Source organism: Apteryx rowi, unplaced genomic scaffold (genome assembly GCF_003343035.1).
Source record: "Apteryx rowi isolate R43461 unplaced genomic scaffold, aptRow1 scaffold_12, whole genome shotgun sequence".
NCBI lineage: Eukaryota > Metazoa > Chordata > Aves > Apterygiformes > Apterygidae > Apteryx > Apteryx rowi.
The window spans coordinates 5,423,002-5,439,534 of NW_020447419.1; the positions used below are offsets into that span (position 1 = coordinate 5,423,002).

Sequence of the window (16,533 nt, forward strand, 5' to 3'; positions counted from 1 at the left end):
GGCTACATTATTGTCTTGCAGTTAAAAACACTAAAAAGTTCAAGATTTCTTCACAGCCAAGGTGTGAAAAGTAATTAGAATGTATCTCTGGGTGCTGTGTATAAGCAATCATCTGTGAATATATAAAGGCTCTATTTTTCTCAACAAACAGACGACATTGTTATAATTATTTAAAATGAAAAATAAAGTCACTGCCTCAGACACAGAGAGATTGGGCGGATAACTTTATTAGTTCCTAGTCTAAGGTCTATAGTGCAGATTCTAATCTAATATCAAGACTGTGTTAAAATAAAGCACAAAATATGGGAAAAGAGAGCTCCGTTTACTCAGTAAGGCTGGTGCCGTACATGAGTTTGGCTTTTCTGCTCAAGGCCAGCTCTTTTCAATTTTCAGCCTCAACTCTTACTGTCAAAGAGGACTTGAAAAAAGGAGTGCTGGTGCCTTAACTCTTGCTGAGTTGGGATCCCGCTCGAACATATTCCATCTAATCAGCATGCTGAGTTTGGAGGAATTCTGCAAAAGTTAGTAATCAGTTCATTCTTGTTTGCATTTCTGATTTTTAAACTTTCTTTAATGTCCTTGCTTTGTTTAATAAATTGAATTTGTAAGCAGGCATTTGTCGGTATGAAAGGCAGCATGATACAACGCTTGTATGTCGTAAGTCCTGTATGGTAGGAGCTAATTACAGTAATCCAGGTGATATTGGCTTGTCTGCCTTCGGAGCAGAAATACACATTCTGGCCCTGCTGGCTCCAAGGAGGTCCTGCTATTCTAGGCAGGTGATATGTGAATAATCCAATGTCCCACAATATCGTGGATTTCATAGAGTAGTGTATTGAAGTCAGCATGTATRTTCTGATTGCGTACAACTGAGAAAGAGGACAAATATTGGCATCTCTTCTGAAATGTAGTCTGGTCAGTAATTGGTAAGAATTTTCTGGTGTTAGTCCTTTTATCTGTTTGCTTGCTAGGCTGGAAATAATGACTCAACTACTGTCGGAGATGACACGCTCCTGTGTTAGGAAGGCCAGTGCTGCACGTGCCAGTGAGTCCTGGGGGTGGCCGTGGTGGAGCACTGGCCCTGGCGAGGCCTGAGCGGGTGTACACTTTACACCTCTAGGTACTCCTAGGAAAGTCGCTGCTGCAGGTATCTAGAGTGAAAGTACGATGCTGAAGTCATGATATGGCACAGAACAAGGCAAGCAAAGGCGGGTCCTGTGGAGCTCCAAAGGTTGCTTGGGTTCTGGTAGGCATGGCTATATAAAAATTATATTCTGTGCTTCGTAATTTGACAATAACTCTTTCAAGGCATGATAAGAATGTATAATTTGACAAAMATGCCTGTGCCTTCCATCTCTGTCCTGCCACCATCAAAACACAGTCAGTCTGACAATCTAAATTCAGTCTTCCCTGTGCAATGATTATAGGGGAATTTAACAAAATGCTATTTGGTGGTACCCACCAGTGGATCAGTATTAACATTTACATTTGCATTTGAAGCTAATTTTCAAAGTATTTCTCTTAATTTGCTAGGAAGATACCTTTCAAGTTAGCAATTAAACTGTAATTTGGTCACTGAGGTGTTTACGTGGATTAATAGATCTTTCTCTTCAGTGTATGCTTCTGAGTTTGAAATAATAGCTATACTGTGTGGTAGCATGACCCCACTTGAGTTTCACACACACACGCACAAAATCAAATTCCATCACATTTTAATGCAAATTTTACCTTTGCAAATGATGGCCTGAAAAGAATGAGTTTCCATGGTAACCCTAGGGAACACATAACCTGTTTATCATAACTTCTCCATGAAGCAAGACAGGGGGTGGGGAATATGCTTTGATGTCAGCTGTATTTTTCCGTAGACAGCATTCTGCTGTAGCACATATAGAGAATTTACCTAAATGCTCCTATACTGTCCTAAATAARCTTTTTTCCTCTTTCTTACAAATAGTAGTAGTCATACAAAATAGCATAGGAGGGAACTGCAGTAGGCAGTATTCAAAACCGTTAMCTGACCTTTCAGTTCCTGCCTGTAGTTTGACAACCAGGTCAACATTTTGAAAGACCAATCACAAATTAATGCTTACAACAGATCTCTTCCACCACTTTCTCTCTCCTTGGTTTTCCCTCTATGCTTTGTTTGGCCCTCAGGTATCTCTGCTGCCTTTCAAAGGCACTTTTAAGTTTTTTCCTTCCTTGTTCTTCCACTTGACCGCTGAAAGTACTGTTTGAAAAAATGCCTTGAAATAGCTCTGAACATCTACTTTGTGGAGCTATCACAGAAAAGAATGTATTGATTATACTTCACATTCAGTGCTGACTTTCAGAGTTGAGGTGGTGGCTTCTGGAGCTGCCATTAGCCAGGGGTGAGCTTGATGGCTGCAAGCATCTGCAAGGTTGTATTTTTCCTGCAGATGCATGGTAACTCCTGGCTGAAGGGAAGTATGTCTGCAACATTTTTTTAAGGTCATTAGGAGTAAGGAACAGATGTTGAGGTTTTTTCAGAATGCTGCTTTGAAGTGCCATTTAGGAGTCAACTGACAGGACTGACCCTATAGGCAGTGATTTTGGGGACTGGAACACAGAGGAGCCATTGCCCACACTTACCCATCTGGTATCCATCTGGTACCAGCAAACAACAGACAGTACCAGATCACAGAGAAGCTGTACCAACTGCTAAATTGGTATCAGCAAGCAAAGAAGGTCGCCACCCAACAGCAGTTGCAAGCAGGAGAAACAATGTCTGTAACATTTACAGGCTGGTATCTGAAGATCCGGAGGAACCTGATGCCATAGCATATGGAAAGCAATTCCTCTCTCTAAGCCTGCTTATGCTGATGTTGTTTGCTCAGTATTAATCCAGGTTTGGGATTTTTTTTGTTAACCGTATTGAATTTGCAGTGTGGAGAGCTTTTGTTATAATGCCATTGAGAGAGCGCCTCTCTTTAGTGGCATCTATGTTTAACAGGATTAAGGTGGATTTAATACCCTGTGCTACAGACTAACCATTCAAATTCAAAGAATACTGTGCCAGAGTGGTGTCAAATCACAAAAGGAGGAGTTGAGGTTAACTTTTAACTCCGTGACAATTTACTCTTTGCCGTTTTTCTTTGATGTGAACTATTCTTGGGGAGCGTTGTGGCAGGGGGTTCTTTCCCAATTTTATTGCCATCTTCCTCCTCTTCCCTTTGTTCAGTTTTCCCCGTCTTCCTCCTTTTCTCTTCTTGAAGCGGTGTGCCGGCTTCCACAGTAGCTAAGTGTTTAGAATGTAATAATACAACAGTGAGAGATTTACTGCCTCTAGGCGCTACCCCTTCTACTTTTGAGGACCTCCAGCAAGGCATGATTTTATAGACAATGAAAGGCTCGCTCTCCCCTGGGAAGCTGCCTGCCTGCGGGAAGCTTTTCACTGTCTATTTCCACTACTTGCTCTGCAATTTAGTTCCGTGCCCTGCTATTTCCCCCTTCCCTCCCTCTTCCCTCCCCCTACAAACACATGCAGACATACCCCCCGCGTACGCATTCGGCACCAACACCAGATGTAGAGAGAGAGATGGCAAAATAGCATTACCTTAATATGAGTGGTAAAAGCCTCAAAAATGCACTGTACAGTTTTGTTTGCCATCCTCATCATAAGTGGAAGTATCGATCTGTCCCCTGTTTGTTTTCCAGGTTCTGACACTGTCATCTCATTTTTCCTAAAAAGGGCGCAAGCTCAGATCTGGGCTGTGAAGAGTGGCCATTACCCCTTGGCATGGGTGCCAAGAACTCTGCTGACTTAGCTAGAGAAAGATGCTGAAAGCCCCTGACTTTGAGAGAAAATTCAATTGAATTTGCTTCATACAGTGCCTCTCATGAAGTATTTCAAAATGTCTTATATTAGGAGATAACATAATGAGAAAATGCTTTAGAGAACTGGGTATTCAGATGGCAAGACAAAATGATACACAACAATGAACTGGAGTAAAAGAAAAGACGACTGTCATTTAAAAGCAGTAATCRTCTGGATAAGTAGTCTTGTAAACTAATTACAGTGAGAAGAGAAGCAAAGAATGCAAGGCTGGGAGGGACGAGAAGCAGCTTAGTTTCAAAGGGAGGCTAAGGCAGAGGACTGGTTTCATTTGAGAGGGGGAAGGAGGGGTACAGTCTTGTAGCCCAACCAGGAGCGATCAGCTTTAAGAAACGTATACAGACCTACATATTATGTGTGCCGTATATTGCATCACAGATGTACCTCGGTGACAAGTTAAATTACTCTCTGTAGTAGTTGGGAAGAGATTAATTGCTTTGGCTTGGTTCAGTGGTAGAGCAATTGAAATGCCCCCTTGGAGCTGGGAAGGATCAATGCTGATACGCGCCGAGGGTTTCTCTTGCACTTCTTTCAAGTTTTGGTCTCAGCTCAAAGGCCTCTGTTTGCTTCCGTACTCTGAGAATAGGTTTGCAAGTGAGGTGTCACAAATCTGGTGCTCATTAAAGACAATTAAGAGGTAGAATTAACCAAAACATATTAGGCGACTAATGGAAAAAGAAGCCACCCACCGAGAAGGACACAGGCCAGGAAATGATCTCATTTTGCATGGTCACAGGAAACCGACAGTGCTCCAGCCCCGGGGATCAGGGGATCGCAGAGCTGACGTTCAGAGAGCAGAGTATTATCTTCGTGGGGCTGTGCGAAAACACTTTGCAGTTTTGGCTTCACCTCCATCTTTGCTATTTTCTCTCTCCTTARCGTTGCAAGATACAGCAAATGCTGAGCTTGTTTGCTACTGAGCTAAGGCAATTGCCATGTTTTTAAACTGTTATAGGAACAGCCTGTTTCCCTTTTAAAGTTCCCATCTGTGTTTGTATTTCCCTCAGTCTATTGCCTTTATAGAGAATTTTTCCTCTCTCTCTAAATCTCTAAACCATTAGTTTCACCTCCTTGAACAAGAGGTAGGGTATTATTGAGGAGGAAAAGTAAATCCTGAGATGATCAGTGCCGCTTAATTCCGGCTCAGAGCGCTGTTGTCGTCGGTGTTCCTAGTGTTTATTGCACGGGGAGAAGGGACGGTGACAATATAAACATATATATAAGCAGCAGCACTAAGCCCCACTGTTCAGCTCCCTTCTTCCCCCACAAAAGAAGCGATGGAGAGACTGAGGGACGTGTAATTGTCTAGCCGTCTGACCGACAAAGTAGCGTTGTGGCTGCGTGCAGCTGGTCTAAGTGAGAATTGTCAAAACTACTCACCAGCAAAACCAAGATCGTTTGTAACTGGAGCGTGTGTCTGTTTCTCTCATGGGCAAGAGGAAGGACGGTTTGATTACTATCTCCTTTTTTCTTTAGACAAGGATGTTTTTCTTACCCAAGGGAAATGCATTCTAGCAGCATGAACATAACTATTAATCAACACTTAAGCAATAATCAGTGAATGAAAAATGATGACCAGAAGCTGAAAATGCACTTGCATAACTACTTTGGCGCTTTTCCTTTGAGATCGTGCCCTTGCATTTTAACATGAACAATTCTTATAAAATTAGTCTATAAATTGATATGTTCCAAAAGGCAGTGATTTAAAAAGCCAGCACTTATTTTTCACACTTAGGGAGGAAAAAAAAAAGAACAACCTAACAACAGTGAATGATACATTAAGATCCAGATAAGTAATGTTATAAAGCTACCTCAGTATATTTTGTGTTCTGAAAGTCTCTGAGATAGAACCAATAATATCTTACAGGGTTACTTTGGAGCCATAGAGGCAGAGTTCATTATTAGTAGTACGCTGGGTTCAAGTGTGTGAAGGCGAGTACTGGATACACAGCTATAGATGTTCTTGCTGTGTATTTTCACCGAGAAGGAGATGGAGATACAGCCAGTGAGAGATGCAGGTGTATGTCAGCTTTGGGAATTCCTCCAAGAGAAATCAAATGCTATTGAAATTAAAACAAACCACCATCATATGTGCTTAGCATACTTTCCTGAATCAGGGCCAAGGGAGGTGGTAGCGCCCAGCAGGAACAAAGACTGCGAGACTCTGCTAAGACTGCAGCGATACCCTCCTTTAGCTCGCCTAGGTGGTTTTTGACAATGTTAGTCACAGTTCTAATAGTATCAAGGGGTTTCTGGAATAAGCTCAAAACGAGATAGTGAAGTCTAACAGGAGTATAAATGCGTAGAAGTGAGCATGTGCTTAAGAAAAGGCAGGCTCAACATTTTGTGTGACTGAGAAAGCAGAACTTGAAAGGTCTGCGAGACCGTGCCTGGGGGACTGGGCTGTGAACTGGCACCTATTTGTTGATTCCCCTTCCCAAACTATTTACCCTGTATTTTCTGTTAACAAGAAAACAGAAAAGTTGAAATTAGTTGCCAGCCTAGCCAAAACAAAACTTCCAAGGCATCAGGCGGTGAACTGAGGACGTGTAGCTACTACACCCCCAAGATGTCTGTAAAGCGGAAACGGCGCAGGAATACAAGGTTTCTCAGGCCCTGTGATGCTGGGGAGGTTTTGTTTCCTTTCTTATTCATTTAAACTGTCCTGTGTGCAAGTTTGGCATGTAACGGGGCACTTAAAAGTGCTTTCCCACCAGTGGCGGTGATTTTGCAAGTTCCCATGCAACGTCGTCTTGGTTTGCCGTTGCAGCCCCTTAGCCAAGGAAAGCACCACTAGGAATATCAAAATGAAGTACTAAGGTGCTGTCTTATATCCAAACAATGGCAGAGCAGTACTGATGGGCTCATATAACATTAGCCTCTTCTTTGAGGACTGCTTCTGTCATTAAAATCAATGCAACTTAATTAAAGCAAATTATAGATAGATACATCTATAAATAAGATATTAAAGTGCGCTGCTGAATATGATAATTGCTGCATATTTAGCAATCAGCGTGTGTGTTCTGCTTTTGCCAGGAGGGATTTCTTTCAGTGGAATCAATGGAGCTTTATTAAAAACCATCCAAATTAGAGGGAGAAATGATGAGTGTTATAATAACGCAAAATCACTGTTTCAACTTTCATTGCAAAACCAGGAAAGCAAAATACATCCCTCTTTGTGTATGTAAGGAAAACATCAGGAAAGTTCTTTTGAATCATGGACATTGTTAGAATTTTTAATTTTTACCTTTTGATGAAAAACACAAAAAAGCTGGGTGGAGGAAAACATGTTTTCTGTGGAAATGCTGAAGGTCTTGAAGGGTGGGATAATTAGGATATCATAGCAGCAAGCAATTAAAAAGACATCTTTGATCAACCTCATTCATTTCACAGGGAACATCCAGTTCACTGCCTTACCTAAGCCCCCTCCCATTTTAACAACAGCTAAAGTAAGTGTTAGTGAGTCAAATTGTCCTCTTAAATCCCATTTGCAGTCACTAGAGCCAGGAAGGCTGTTAAAATGCAAAAAATCAAATGGGTGAGTTGGAGGTTTCACCTGTGTATGAAACATTGAGACTAGGGTGGGGAGCAAATCCACTCTTACCTCTCTCGGTTTTTCTTCAGTTTTCCCTTAATTGAAAACAAAAACCAACTGTGTCTCAGCAGAGGGGAGACCTGGAGGTTAAAGGGCAAATTCCATTGTACCACGACTCTTTTTGGCATGCTGAATCGCAGCCCATGTGATTAGAAACGCTCGCAGACAAAAGAGGAGCTTTGAGAAGAGAGGTCAAACCAGCATCTGAATCAAGTCCTTTAACAGATGATCACAAGACTAGTGAAAAATGTCCTCAGCGACGCAGCGGTACCATGTGCCACGTGTATACACAGACTTCCAGGCGGAAAGCAGATCCGAGGGGGATTTTCAAAGCACTTGGGTGATGGCAGAGCATATGCTTCACTCTGCCGGCGTCCTGTGCTGGATCCTGTCTTCTAGTGCACGTCACTCGCATGAAATACAGCTGTACTATTGTGCCGTTTTTTAAGGGAGAAAACCACGACACACAAGCTCAAGCGACTTTCCTGAGCATACACAGTAAAAAGTTAGGAAGGGAGTCCTGGCTTGCTTATCTTCATAAGCCCTTCCTGATCTCCTGTAATTTCGGGCGAGTCTGACATGACTCAAGTGGAGTCAGTGGAGTTATACACCGGGCTCACAAATGTGTCGCTAAAATCAGATCAGCCTTGATGAAGTTATTGTGTTGCCACTTATCTTGCAGGCAGCGCAGGCTCCTTTGTATTTGCTTTCTGATCTTGACAGTAATTGAAATGTTTGGAGGGGGCCTTTCTGCTCAGAAAGGATGAAAACGGGGTAAAAAGGAAAAGAAAAAATCAATGAAAAGGGCAGAGGACATGTTTAGTATAAAAGTGAATTAAGAAACTTTAATCAAATTTTTAAAGGAATTGATCTCTGCAGAGCTGGTCAAAGCTTTCCAAAGCATAAAATACGGGCTGCGTATGGCAGGAGAGGAAACGGGCTGCAGCTCCCTGCAGCAGCCGCTCCGGGCACCGCTCTTTATCAGTCTTTTCTTCCCTGCGAGCAGCCGCCAAGTCCGGGTCGTCTGACCACCCGCTCGGGTCCGGGGGGACAGCAAGCTGACCGCGGTCCCGAGCCGGCAGCTTGGGCGGCCCCGGAGGGAATTGGGGAGGAGGCAGAGCCTCTGTGGTTGTCCGTACCACAACGGCTGTCCGACCCCAAAAGCCTTGCCACCTGCCCGCCAGGGAAGGGGCCAGGGAGGCTCTTAGCTTTTCCCAAACACTCCCCGAGGAAGCCAGTGGCAGGAGGGACAAAATGCAATGCAATGTCTCCTGGGGCAAAACACGGCCTCGTGCGCTCTTCCAAGCATTTTTCAAGGCAGTTTCAAGCTTCAGGATGAAGTAAATCCTTTTTCTGCTTGTAAAGAATTGGTCTTTTGCAGCCCCAGTGTTTTCCTGTAGGCAAATCCTAGACTATTTCAAGACACCTACCTGGGTGAACCTAGGTATATTCTACTCGTGCCTTGTAATTTCTGTGCAAACATTTGGCTGATCTAAGACGTTTGTTCTCTGGTTTGATCTACATGTGCATGTTCACATCACTTTTTTCTGGGAAGTTTTCTTAGGGAGAAATTGGCAGGTTTGAGATTTGCTGCTAGCTTATCATTTCCTCATGTTAGAAACCTACACTAAAGTACCCTGCAGTTCCCGTATTTGACAGGGACGTGGCTTGCATTCACACCTGCAAAACTTTCTTTTTTCTCTTTGTTTTCTCTTTCTCATTACAGTTAGCTTCTCTTTCTGTCTCTTTTGGATCAAATTACAGAATGTGAAATTATTGAGCTTTTTACGGTTCTTTTCCTTGGAACAAATGTAGACTCTGTCCAGGGAAGTGCGGAGAGCCCGCAGTCTGCTCTCGCTTCGTCTCTTGTCCGTTTGTCCGGTATCTYGTCTTCAACTGTGACCATTGCTGTATGCTTCAGGGAAGCCAGTGAAGAGCTCCAAAATGGGCAGTTAGCAGGATAACCTGCTAATAGTCAAAGTTCCCACCTGCTCTCTCTTCTAGAGGATGGCTGATTCTTTGAGGGTTTGTAGCTCTTCAACCCTCCAGAGACTTTACTGTCTTCCCCCAACATACTGCTAGTTGTTCTCATTCATGTCTGCATCCAATTTATTCATATTCAGTTCTACAAAGGGCTTAGCCATAGCACTACTTTGCAGCAGTAAGTTTCATGAGTGGTTTGTTGTTGTTTTTAATAAAGATAGCATTTCCTTTCCTTAATTTAAGCGTGCTGCTCTTTTAATTGCACTGATGGTATGATGGCTGTTTCAGTGTTTCTCTCTACCCCATTATTTTTGCATATTCATGTTTTGCTTGTTAGTTATTTGAGACTGCTGTAGACTAGGAGGTGATCTCTCCGTAATGATGGCTTTTTTTAAGTTGATGTAGTTAATTTAAACCCTAAAAATACGGATGCCTGTTTCCAATCATTCTTGCTGTGGCGCATTACCATCCATTTGCGAAATGTGTATTTAATCTGCTGTTGCCTCTCTGCTGATCGGGGTGTTGATCGCCAAAGCACTTCCAGGCGCCCGATACGGGCCGAGCTCAGCGACGCGCCTGCGGGGCCGGGCACCTGCGCACCTCGCCGCTTGCCTTGCCGCCCCACGTCGGCCGACCCTGCCGGGGCGTTCRTCCACTTTGTGATCCTTTTTGTTAGATTATTCTTTGCTTGCCTAAATAGCATACGACTGCTAAATATGATGTTAAAACGTAGGCACCTGTCCTGAGGAGCTGCGTTGCACGGCTTGGGGGGAAGGAGAAGTTGGAGTTGTGCTGGTCTTTTTTAAGTAGTGGCTTTAAAGCCAGTGTTGAGCGTGGTTTGCAAAGGCGGCATGGCACCCTTTGCTTTGGCTCTTTCTGGTACACAAATAACTTTAACGAGGGAGGTGTTTCCATTTTAGCAACTTCTCTCTTCACCAGGGTGGTATCTTATTTCAGGAACCATTTTGCTCTTAGCTCAGGGATATAACGTCTTTACTGGTGCGTGGACAGATGGAGAAGGGAAATGAGGAGAGATGGCTGAGTTTTTAATTAAAGACACGGAGCCAGAGCTTGCTTTTGGAGGGTATTGGGCTGTTTTATATAGGGTGTGGAGATTTAGCAGCTAGATGGAACCAAATTAGTAAAATTGCCTCCACCACCAAGGTGTTTCTATGGTAACTGTCTCTCAAATCATATATACAAACAGAACTGGCAGGGGGTACCTCATTTTTTTTGGTCTGTAAGAAACCATCAGAAAAGGGATATTTTCAGGCCATAAAAAGGCCTTGCAATGTAAATACATATATATATATWTTTTTTTTACTTTCTGGTGGCTGGTATAAGTTTGGGGATCTCTGCTAACCAGGAAGGCAATGCTAAACCTGCTCCAGTTACCATGCCTTAGCTGGCTGCTGTTGCTCTCGATAGGTGTGAAGGTAATCACCATGACCCTTGCCAGGGCTTGGGAATGCACCAGCAGTTTCCGTAGGCATCATTTAGCTCATAAACATGTTGCCACGGCACGTAATTAATAACCTCTCACCTGCCAGGCAGGCAGACAGCATTTTACGTGGCTTTGGTGCTGAGCAAACCCAACTATATATTTGTTTTTCTCTCCCTTCGGTAAAATAGCAGAAATTCGGAGGCTCCTCTCTCAGCCGAGTAACTGATCAATTAAGGGAAATTACCAACCTGCTCAAATTAGCAGTGTGAGAATGGCCAGAGTGGCTGTGACTCTCAGCCTAAGTGACTCTGTCTCTATAAATCCTCTCTATATGTCACTTTTACTGGTGGAAAAGTGAATGAATGATCGATTTAGCCTACTGCCCTCTTCTTGAAATATAGGGCAATTATTGTGATTTTTTTCTGGTCCAAAGTGAGGCACTGCTAAAGTAGGAGTCATCTGAAATCAGAGGTGGTTATTTTCTTCTGACCATCAGTCCCATAAGGGCTCCCTTCTATTTTGATTCAGATAAAGGAGAGTTAGCAAAAGGTCTGTGCTAAATAATTATTTCACTTACGAGTATCTCAGATGTTCATTGAAATAACCCCAGCGTGGCAAGGTACATAATGGTATTTGTCTAGAATAATTTCTAAACTTTGCCTAGTAGCTGCAAGCAATAATGCCTCTATTTGCATTGGACTTGACTTATGTAATTATAGAGAGATTGTACAAAAAAAGGTTTGTACAGGTAGATAAGACTTACTACACCTGAGTGCACAACCTTTCCCATTGTAGCAGCTTTTAAATCTCTTTGGGGAAAATGACGTATTGTGCCTGAATTACAAGACTGACAGAAGTGTACGCTAACCTGTAGGACGTGAAAAACATGTTAATTTTTGTTTGTCTTTCTCATTTTATAATCAGGCATTTGCAGAAAGCTTTGTGTGATTTATTCTTTTCTTTTTAATGAATTGTTAAAAATGTTTGAAAAGGCATTAAATCTTCCCTTCTGCCATTAATCTGTAAAAGGGGAAGGGGATTTTAAATGGCCTCTTAGTATATTGCTTTATAAAACTGCTGATTCCAGCAGCACCGGAATAGGAATACATACTAATGTAGGAAACACTGAATGCAGCCAGAGCCTCCTGCATTTATGGAGGAAAAGACTAATAGCTCCATTTTAACAAGGCTCTTAACACTTTGGGCCATCAGCAGGCATTGAGTGAGTGAAATTGGGAGAGCTCTTGCGCGCTAAAAGCATTGAAGTTCAGCGTCGCCTACCCCACTTGGAGCCTTCTTGCGAGAATTTCGCTCTCCAGCCAACTCCAGTTGCCATCTTGAAACCCCCCCAAGCAGCGAGCTGGCATTTGGACTGAGCACACTAAAGCTTCCCTTCTGAAATGGCACCGGAGCGTGCTAAATGCACTTAACTCCCCGCTGGACACTGAGCTTTGCAGCGGTGTTACGGAGAGTTTCTGGGTTTGTGTTAAGAATGGAAGCGTAGCTTGTTTATATCGTGTTTTATATTTGCGCAAAGGGAAGAAACCCAGCAAACTTGATACTAATATGCTAACTCTGATTCAAATACTTACGCTGCAGGAATTGGAAAGCGCGCGTTTGCTTAATTAGATTACCTCCTGGTAGCGCTGCATTCGAGGAGGACCAGTGACCAGAAAAGGGGCGGCAGCGTCGCAGCTGGCACGCGGGCAGGCAAAGGCTCCGAGACTGTACCTGTTCTAAAGAGCTGTTTGATACGGAGCCCTTTCTTGTTAGCAGCGACAAGATTGTGGGGGGGGGGTTGCAGCTTCTTTGAGCCCCTGCCTTCCTTTTGTTGATTCTGGCGCGATGCAGCATCATGTGTTTCCTGCTTATCACTTCGAGATGCATTGTTAGTAACCAGGGTGTATAATTGATCTCCATCTCTAATTACTCTCCTCTCCACAGGTGCCTGGAAAAGGTCCAGATGGGAGCTCGTACAACCTCCACTTTGAAGGGATGGAAAGGCAGTATGCATCCTTGCCCAGGTACAGTGCCAAGCCCCGGACACACGCGCTTCCCCTCACCCTCCCTCCCKTGCTTAGGGAAATCAGCCCAGAGCTGATGTCTGGCCCCAAAGTGAGAGAAAGTAGCGCAGTTTTGTCTTGCCACCTTTTGCTGATTTAATGCTGTCTTTACAACTTTATTAATAATTTGGACAGTTGATTATAAAGAAAAAAAAAAAGGTGTCCCTCACTGAACATGTCAGCAAGAGTCATGATCCACAGGGAGGGAACATGACATTAAGGAAGCTGGCTCTGCAAGACTTATGGCAGGTCATCGCAGGGCATAACTGTGACCGACTTTATATTGATATAATCCTAGCTGGACCAAGTACTGCTGTGGAAAGTCTCTGCTACAGCAGCCACAGCTACTGAAGTCCCAGTGTCGCTGCAAACACCATCTGACTAGCAGTCCTAGTCCCAGAGACCATCTCTGTGCTTTAGRTGAGCACTGCAGAAATGAGAGCAAATTCTCTGAGGGTTTTTTTTAATTTTTAATCCTTATCAACTCAATGAAGAATAATTCTAATCTGAAACCGGTGCGGCATGACAAAACAGAAGCATTTCTGAGACTTCAGTCCCGTTTCTGTGGGAGTTGTAATAGCAGACTGAGATTTAGCAAGCCAGAGGGAGGAGCGAGAGAGCACTAGTGGGAAACAGTGGGGAAGAAAACGAAAATAGAAAATATTCTTCCTGAGAATCAGAGGGCTGGAAAGGACCTCCAAGAGGTCGCTCCATCCACTTGCTGGACCTACAAGCAACGTCAGTTCCTATATAAAAGCAAAGCAAGAAAAGTTGTTTACAACCAGAAGAGATTTTCAAGTATAAAGTACTGATGGTATTTTAGGAAATCAGTGAAGGTGCATTGTTTCTTTTCTTTTTGCTTCTTTTTCTTTTTTCCACTGAGGTATTTACATTTAAAGGTGTTACTGCAAAGACTGATGGAGAAATATGTAACATTGCGTCCAACTCCAAATGAAAATAAAAAGAATATCTTACTTTTGAAATCATGCCACACCAGACTTGCAGGGAGAGGCCATTTCAACACAATATTGCAATAAGAATCTGTTTCCCAGCATCTACAACTCTCACCTGAAGCCTCTTTAGGTATCTTCTATTAAAGAGGACTTAGGTGGCTAAAATCATAAACAATTGTATACCACGCCCATACCAAAAAGATATGACTTAGCGGTTTGACTGAGATCAGGAACTGGATAAGGAGGGGAATAAACCCAAAGACATGAAACCACGAATGAATACGAGAATGCTAGGGAGCAGGAAGGTGCTCTTTGAAGAGCTACCACCTCTGGAGCACCACCTTGCAGGGTGCACACCCGATGCTTACTCTTGAGGATTTTTTATTGCTGCCCATTACAGTAGTGTTCATGGCTCCCCCATGGAAAATAGGTTGGCAAATGGTGGTTTTTACCTGGATTCCTCTGTACTTCTGGGCACTCAGCCATGTGAACAAAGAAATCACTCATTTCCATTAGCAGCTGGCAATAAGACTGCATCCCCTTCCTCTGGATTTAGATATCACTGTAGCGATCTAGTCATTTGTGACTGCCAGGGCTTAATTACTGCRGTAATGTGAAACTGCAAAACTTACAAAACATGGGTGTAAACCCCAGCGGGCGGCTTGCTCGAGTGCCGGCGCCCCCGGGGAGCGCCACCCCCAAGCCGGGCTCCCCGCGGGCAGGAGCGCTCCCCGCAGGTGAGCGTGCAGGCATACGGCTCACAGAGAGCGCGTAATCCCACTGCAGCACGGTCTGCCTCCCTCGATGGCATCATCTTCTTAGGCAGTGCGACACGCCTTGCACCGATCTCCAAAAGCTTACTGAACATTTGGATGGCTTCCTAAATCGCTAGTCCTAGCCAGCCAAACGCTCAGGCCTCTTGTAACACCTAAGAGTGATGTTTCCAGCAAGTTAAATGGAGGTTTTGCAAGAACATGGTGAAATTCAGCATCTGATTCAGACAGAGCTGCTTTGAAAAGAAGTGGTGAACAGTATGCTGTGGGGACATGCYGAGGAGGCCAACAGTTTTAAAAAAGAACGGGAAAGAAGGAATACACAGAGCACTTGACTGCTGTGTAAATCAAGGGTGTGTCTACRTCTGGAACATGCTGAGTTCTGGTCATCCTAGTTCAAAAGGGATATAGCAGAAATAAAAGGAATTCAGATATGGGTGATGAAAGTAATTTCAGTGGGAAATTTCCATTTTAAAATGATTGGAAAAAATAAGGCTGATTAGCTTGGAGGGAAGATGAATAAAAGGAGACATGATAGAGGAATGCAAAAATTGCGTAGAGAGTTACACTGGGCGCCAATTGCTAATTTATTCTTGTAATTCACAAGAAAGTAGATACTCAGTAAAACTGAAATTTAAAATAGATAAAAAGACTATGTATAATTAAACTACACACAACTAACCTGCAAAAATCAATGCTAAAAACATGATAGAAGACATGAGTGTCCTACTTCGTAGGAGAAATTTCCAAAATGATGGCTGACATGAATGCCATTTGAAGGCAGTAACTAAACTATAGACACATCCTTTGGTTGAGAAACCACRTACAGTAAAAATGCCTGCAAACATCCAACAAAGTCTTCGACTCGGGGGGTTTCCCTAGAGGAGGGGAAGGAACCGGTACCGTGTCAGGAGTAACTGGTGGCTGCCCAGGGAGACTGCTCTGCTTCCTCAGAAGGCAGCAGGAGCTGCCTGGGAGCGTGCGTGGGCCTGGACAGAGAGGGAGGAGAGCTTTGGTTTCCCTTCCCGCTGGGCAGGAGGGAGCAAGGATCACCTGCCTAACAGCTTTATAAACGTGCGGTGCCCTGAGGCACTGCCCCTGTTCCTGCACGAAGGGGAAGTCAGACTGTCAGCAGCATCCACCAGCATCTGCTGCTGGGCTGTGAAGGCTGAGCTTTAAAACATCCGTGGTGCTTTGCCCTCTAGTTTTGTATTTTTGCCATCCTTCCCTGTAGCTGCTAATTTAAGCCTAGGTATTGTGGGCCAGATTTCAGGTGATCTAAATCTGTACTGAGTGTATCTGAGAAATTCAGCTGTGTCAAGTGTGCTTGCCTTTTCAGTAGACCCAGCAGCAAATCCAGTGTCCCAGTCTCACTGAGCTCAGCAACGCCCTTTTTGCCTTTGATGGGTGTAGGATCTGTTCCTGTGTAAGGTTATGCTTTTAATTAAAAGCTGAAAATAGGAGGCAGCAGTCTTTGGAGGAAGGCTTTGTATGTGACTGGCTTAATGAGTGGCCAGCTGAGTTATGTAGTTAAGTTTCTAGCTAAAATAATGCCAGTCTGTGTGGACTTTCTTTAGAAATGCCTACAGAGGCAAACATTACCTCCTGAATGAGATGGTAAGTTACTGTGGCAGGAGAGTGGCAGCTCTTCATCTGGCACTGCACTGTGCTGCGCTGTCTGCAGAAAAGCAGCAAAATGGGAAAGACAGACGGGAAGGCTTTCCAAGAGAGATACAGTTCTTTGCACTCAAGAGTTGCGTGTTGCCCTGGGGCTAAGGCTAAGTAGTGCTGAATAGTATTATTAAGCGATGTTAAATCCTCCCACTTAGGAGGAGAATGGCTTGATTCTTATACTCCCTAGGCTTCTCT

General features: G+C 43.7%; 1 protein-coding gene across 1 annotated transcript in view; it reads left to right on the top strand.

The window, feature by feature from the left end:
* The window catches only part of PARD3B (par-3 family cell polarity regulator beta), a 411,041-nt gene that overhangs the window by 366,966 nt on the left and 27,542 nt on the right, over window positions 1-16,533 (top strand). Inside the window, exon 24 of the mRNA XM_026088114.1 lies at window positions 12,820-12,899. Within this exon, the coding sequence (XP_025943899.1) occupies window positions 12,820-12,899 (80 nt within the window). The remainder of the gene's footprint in view (window positions 1-12,819; window positions 12,900-16,533) is intronic.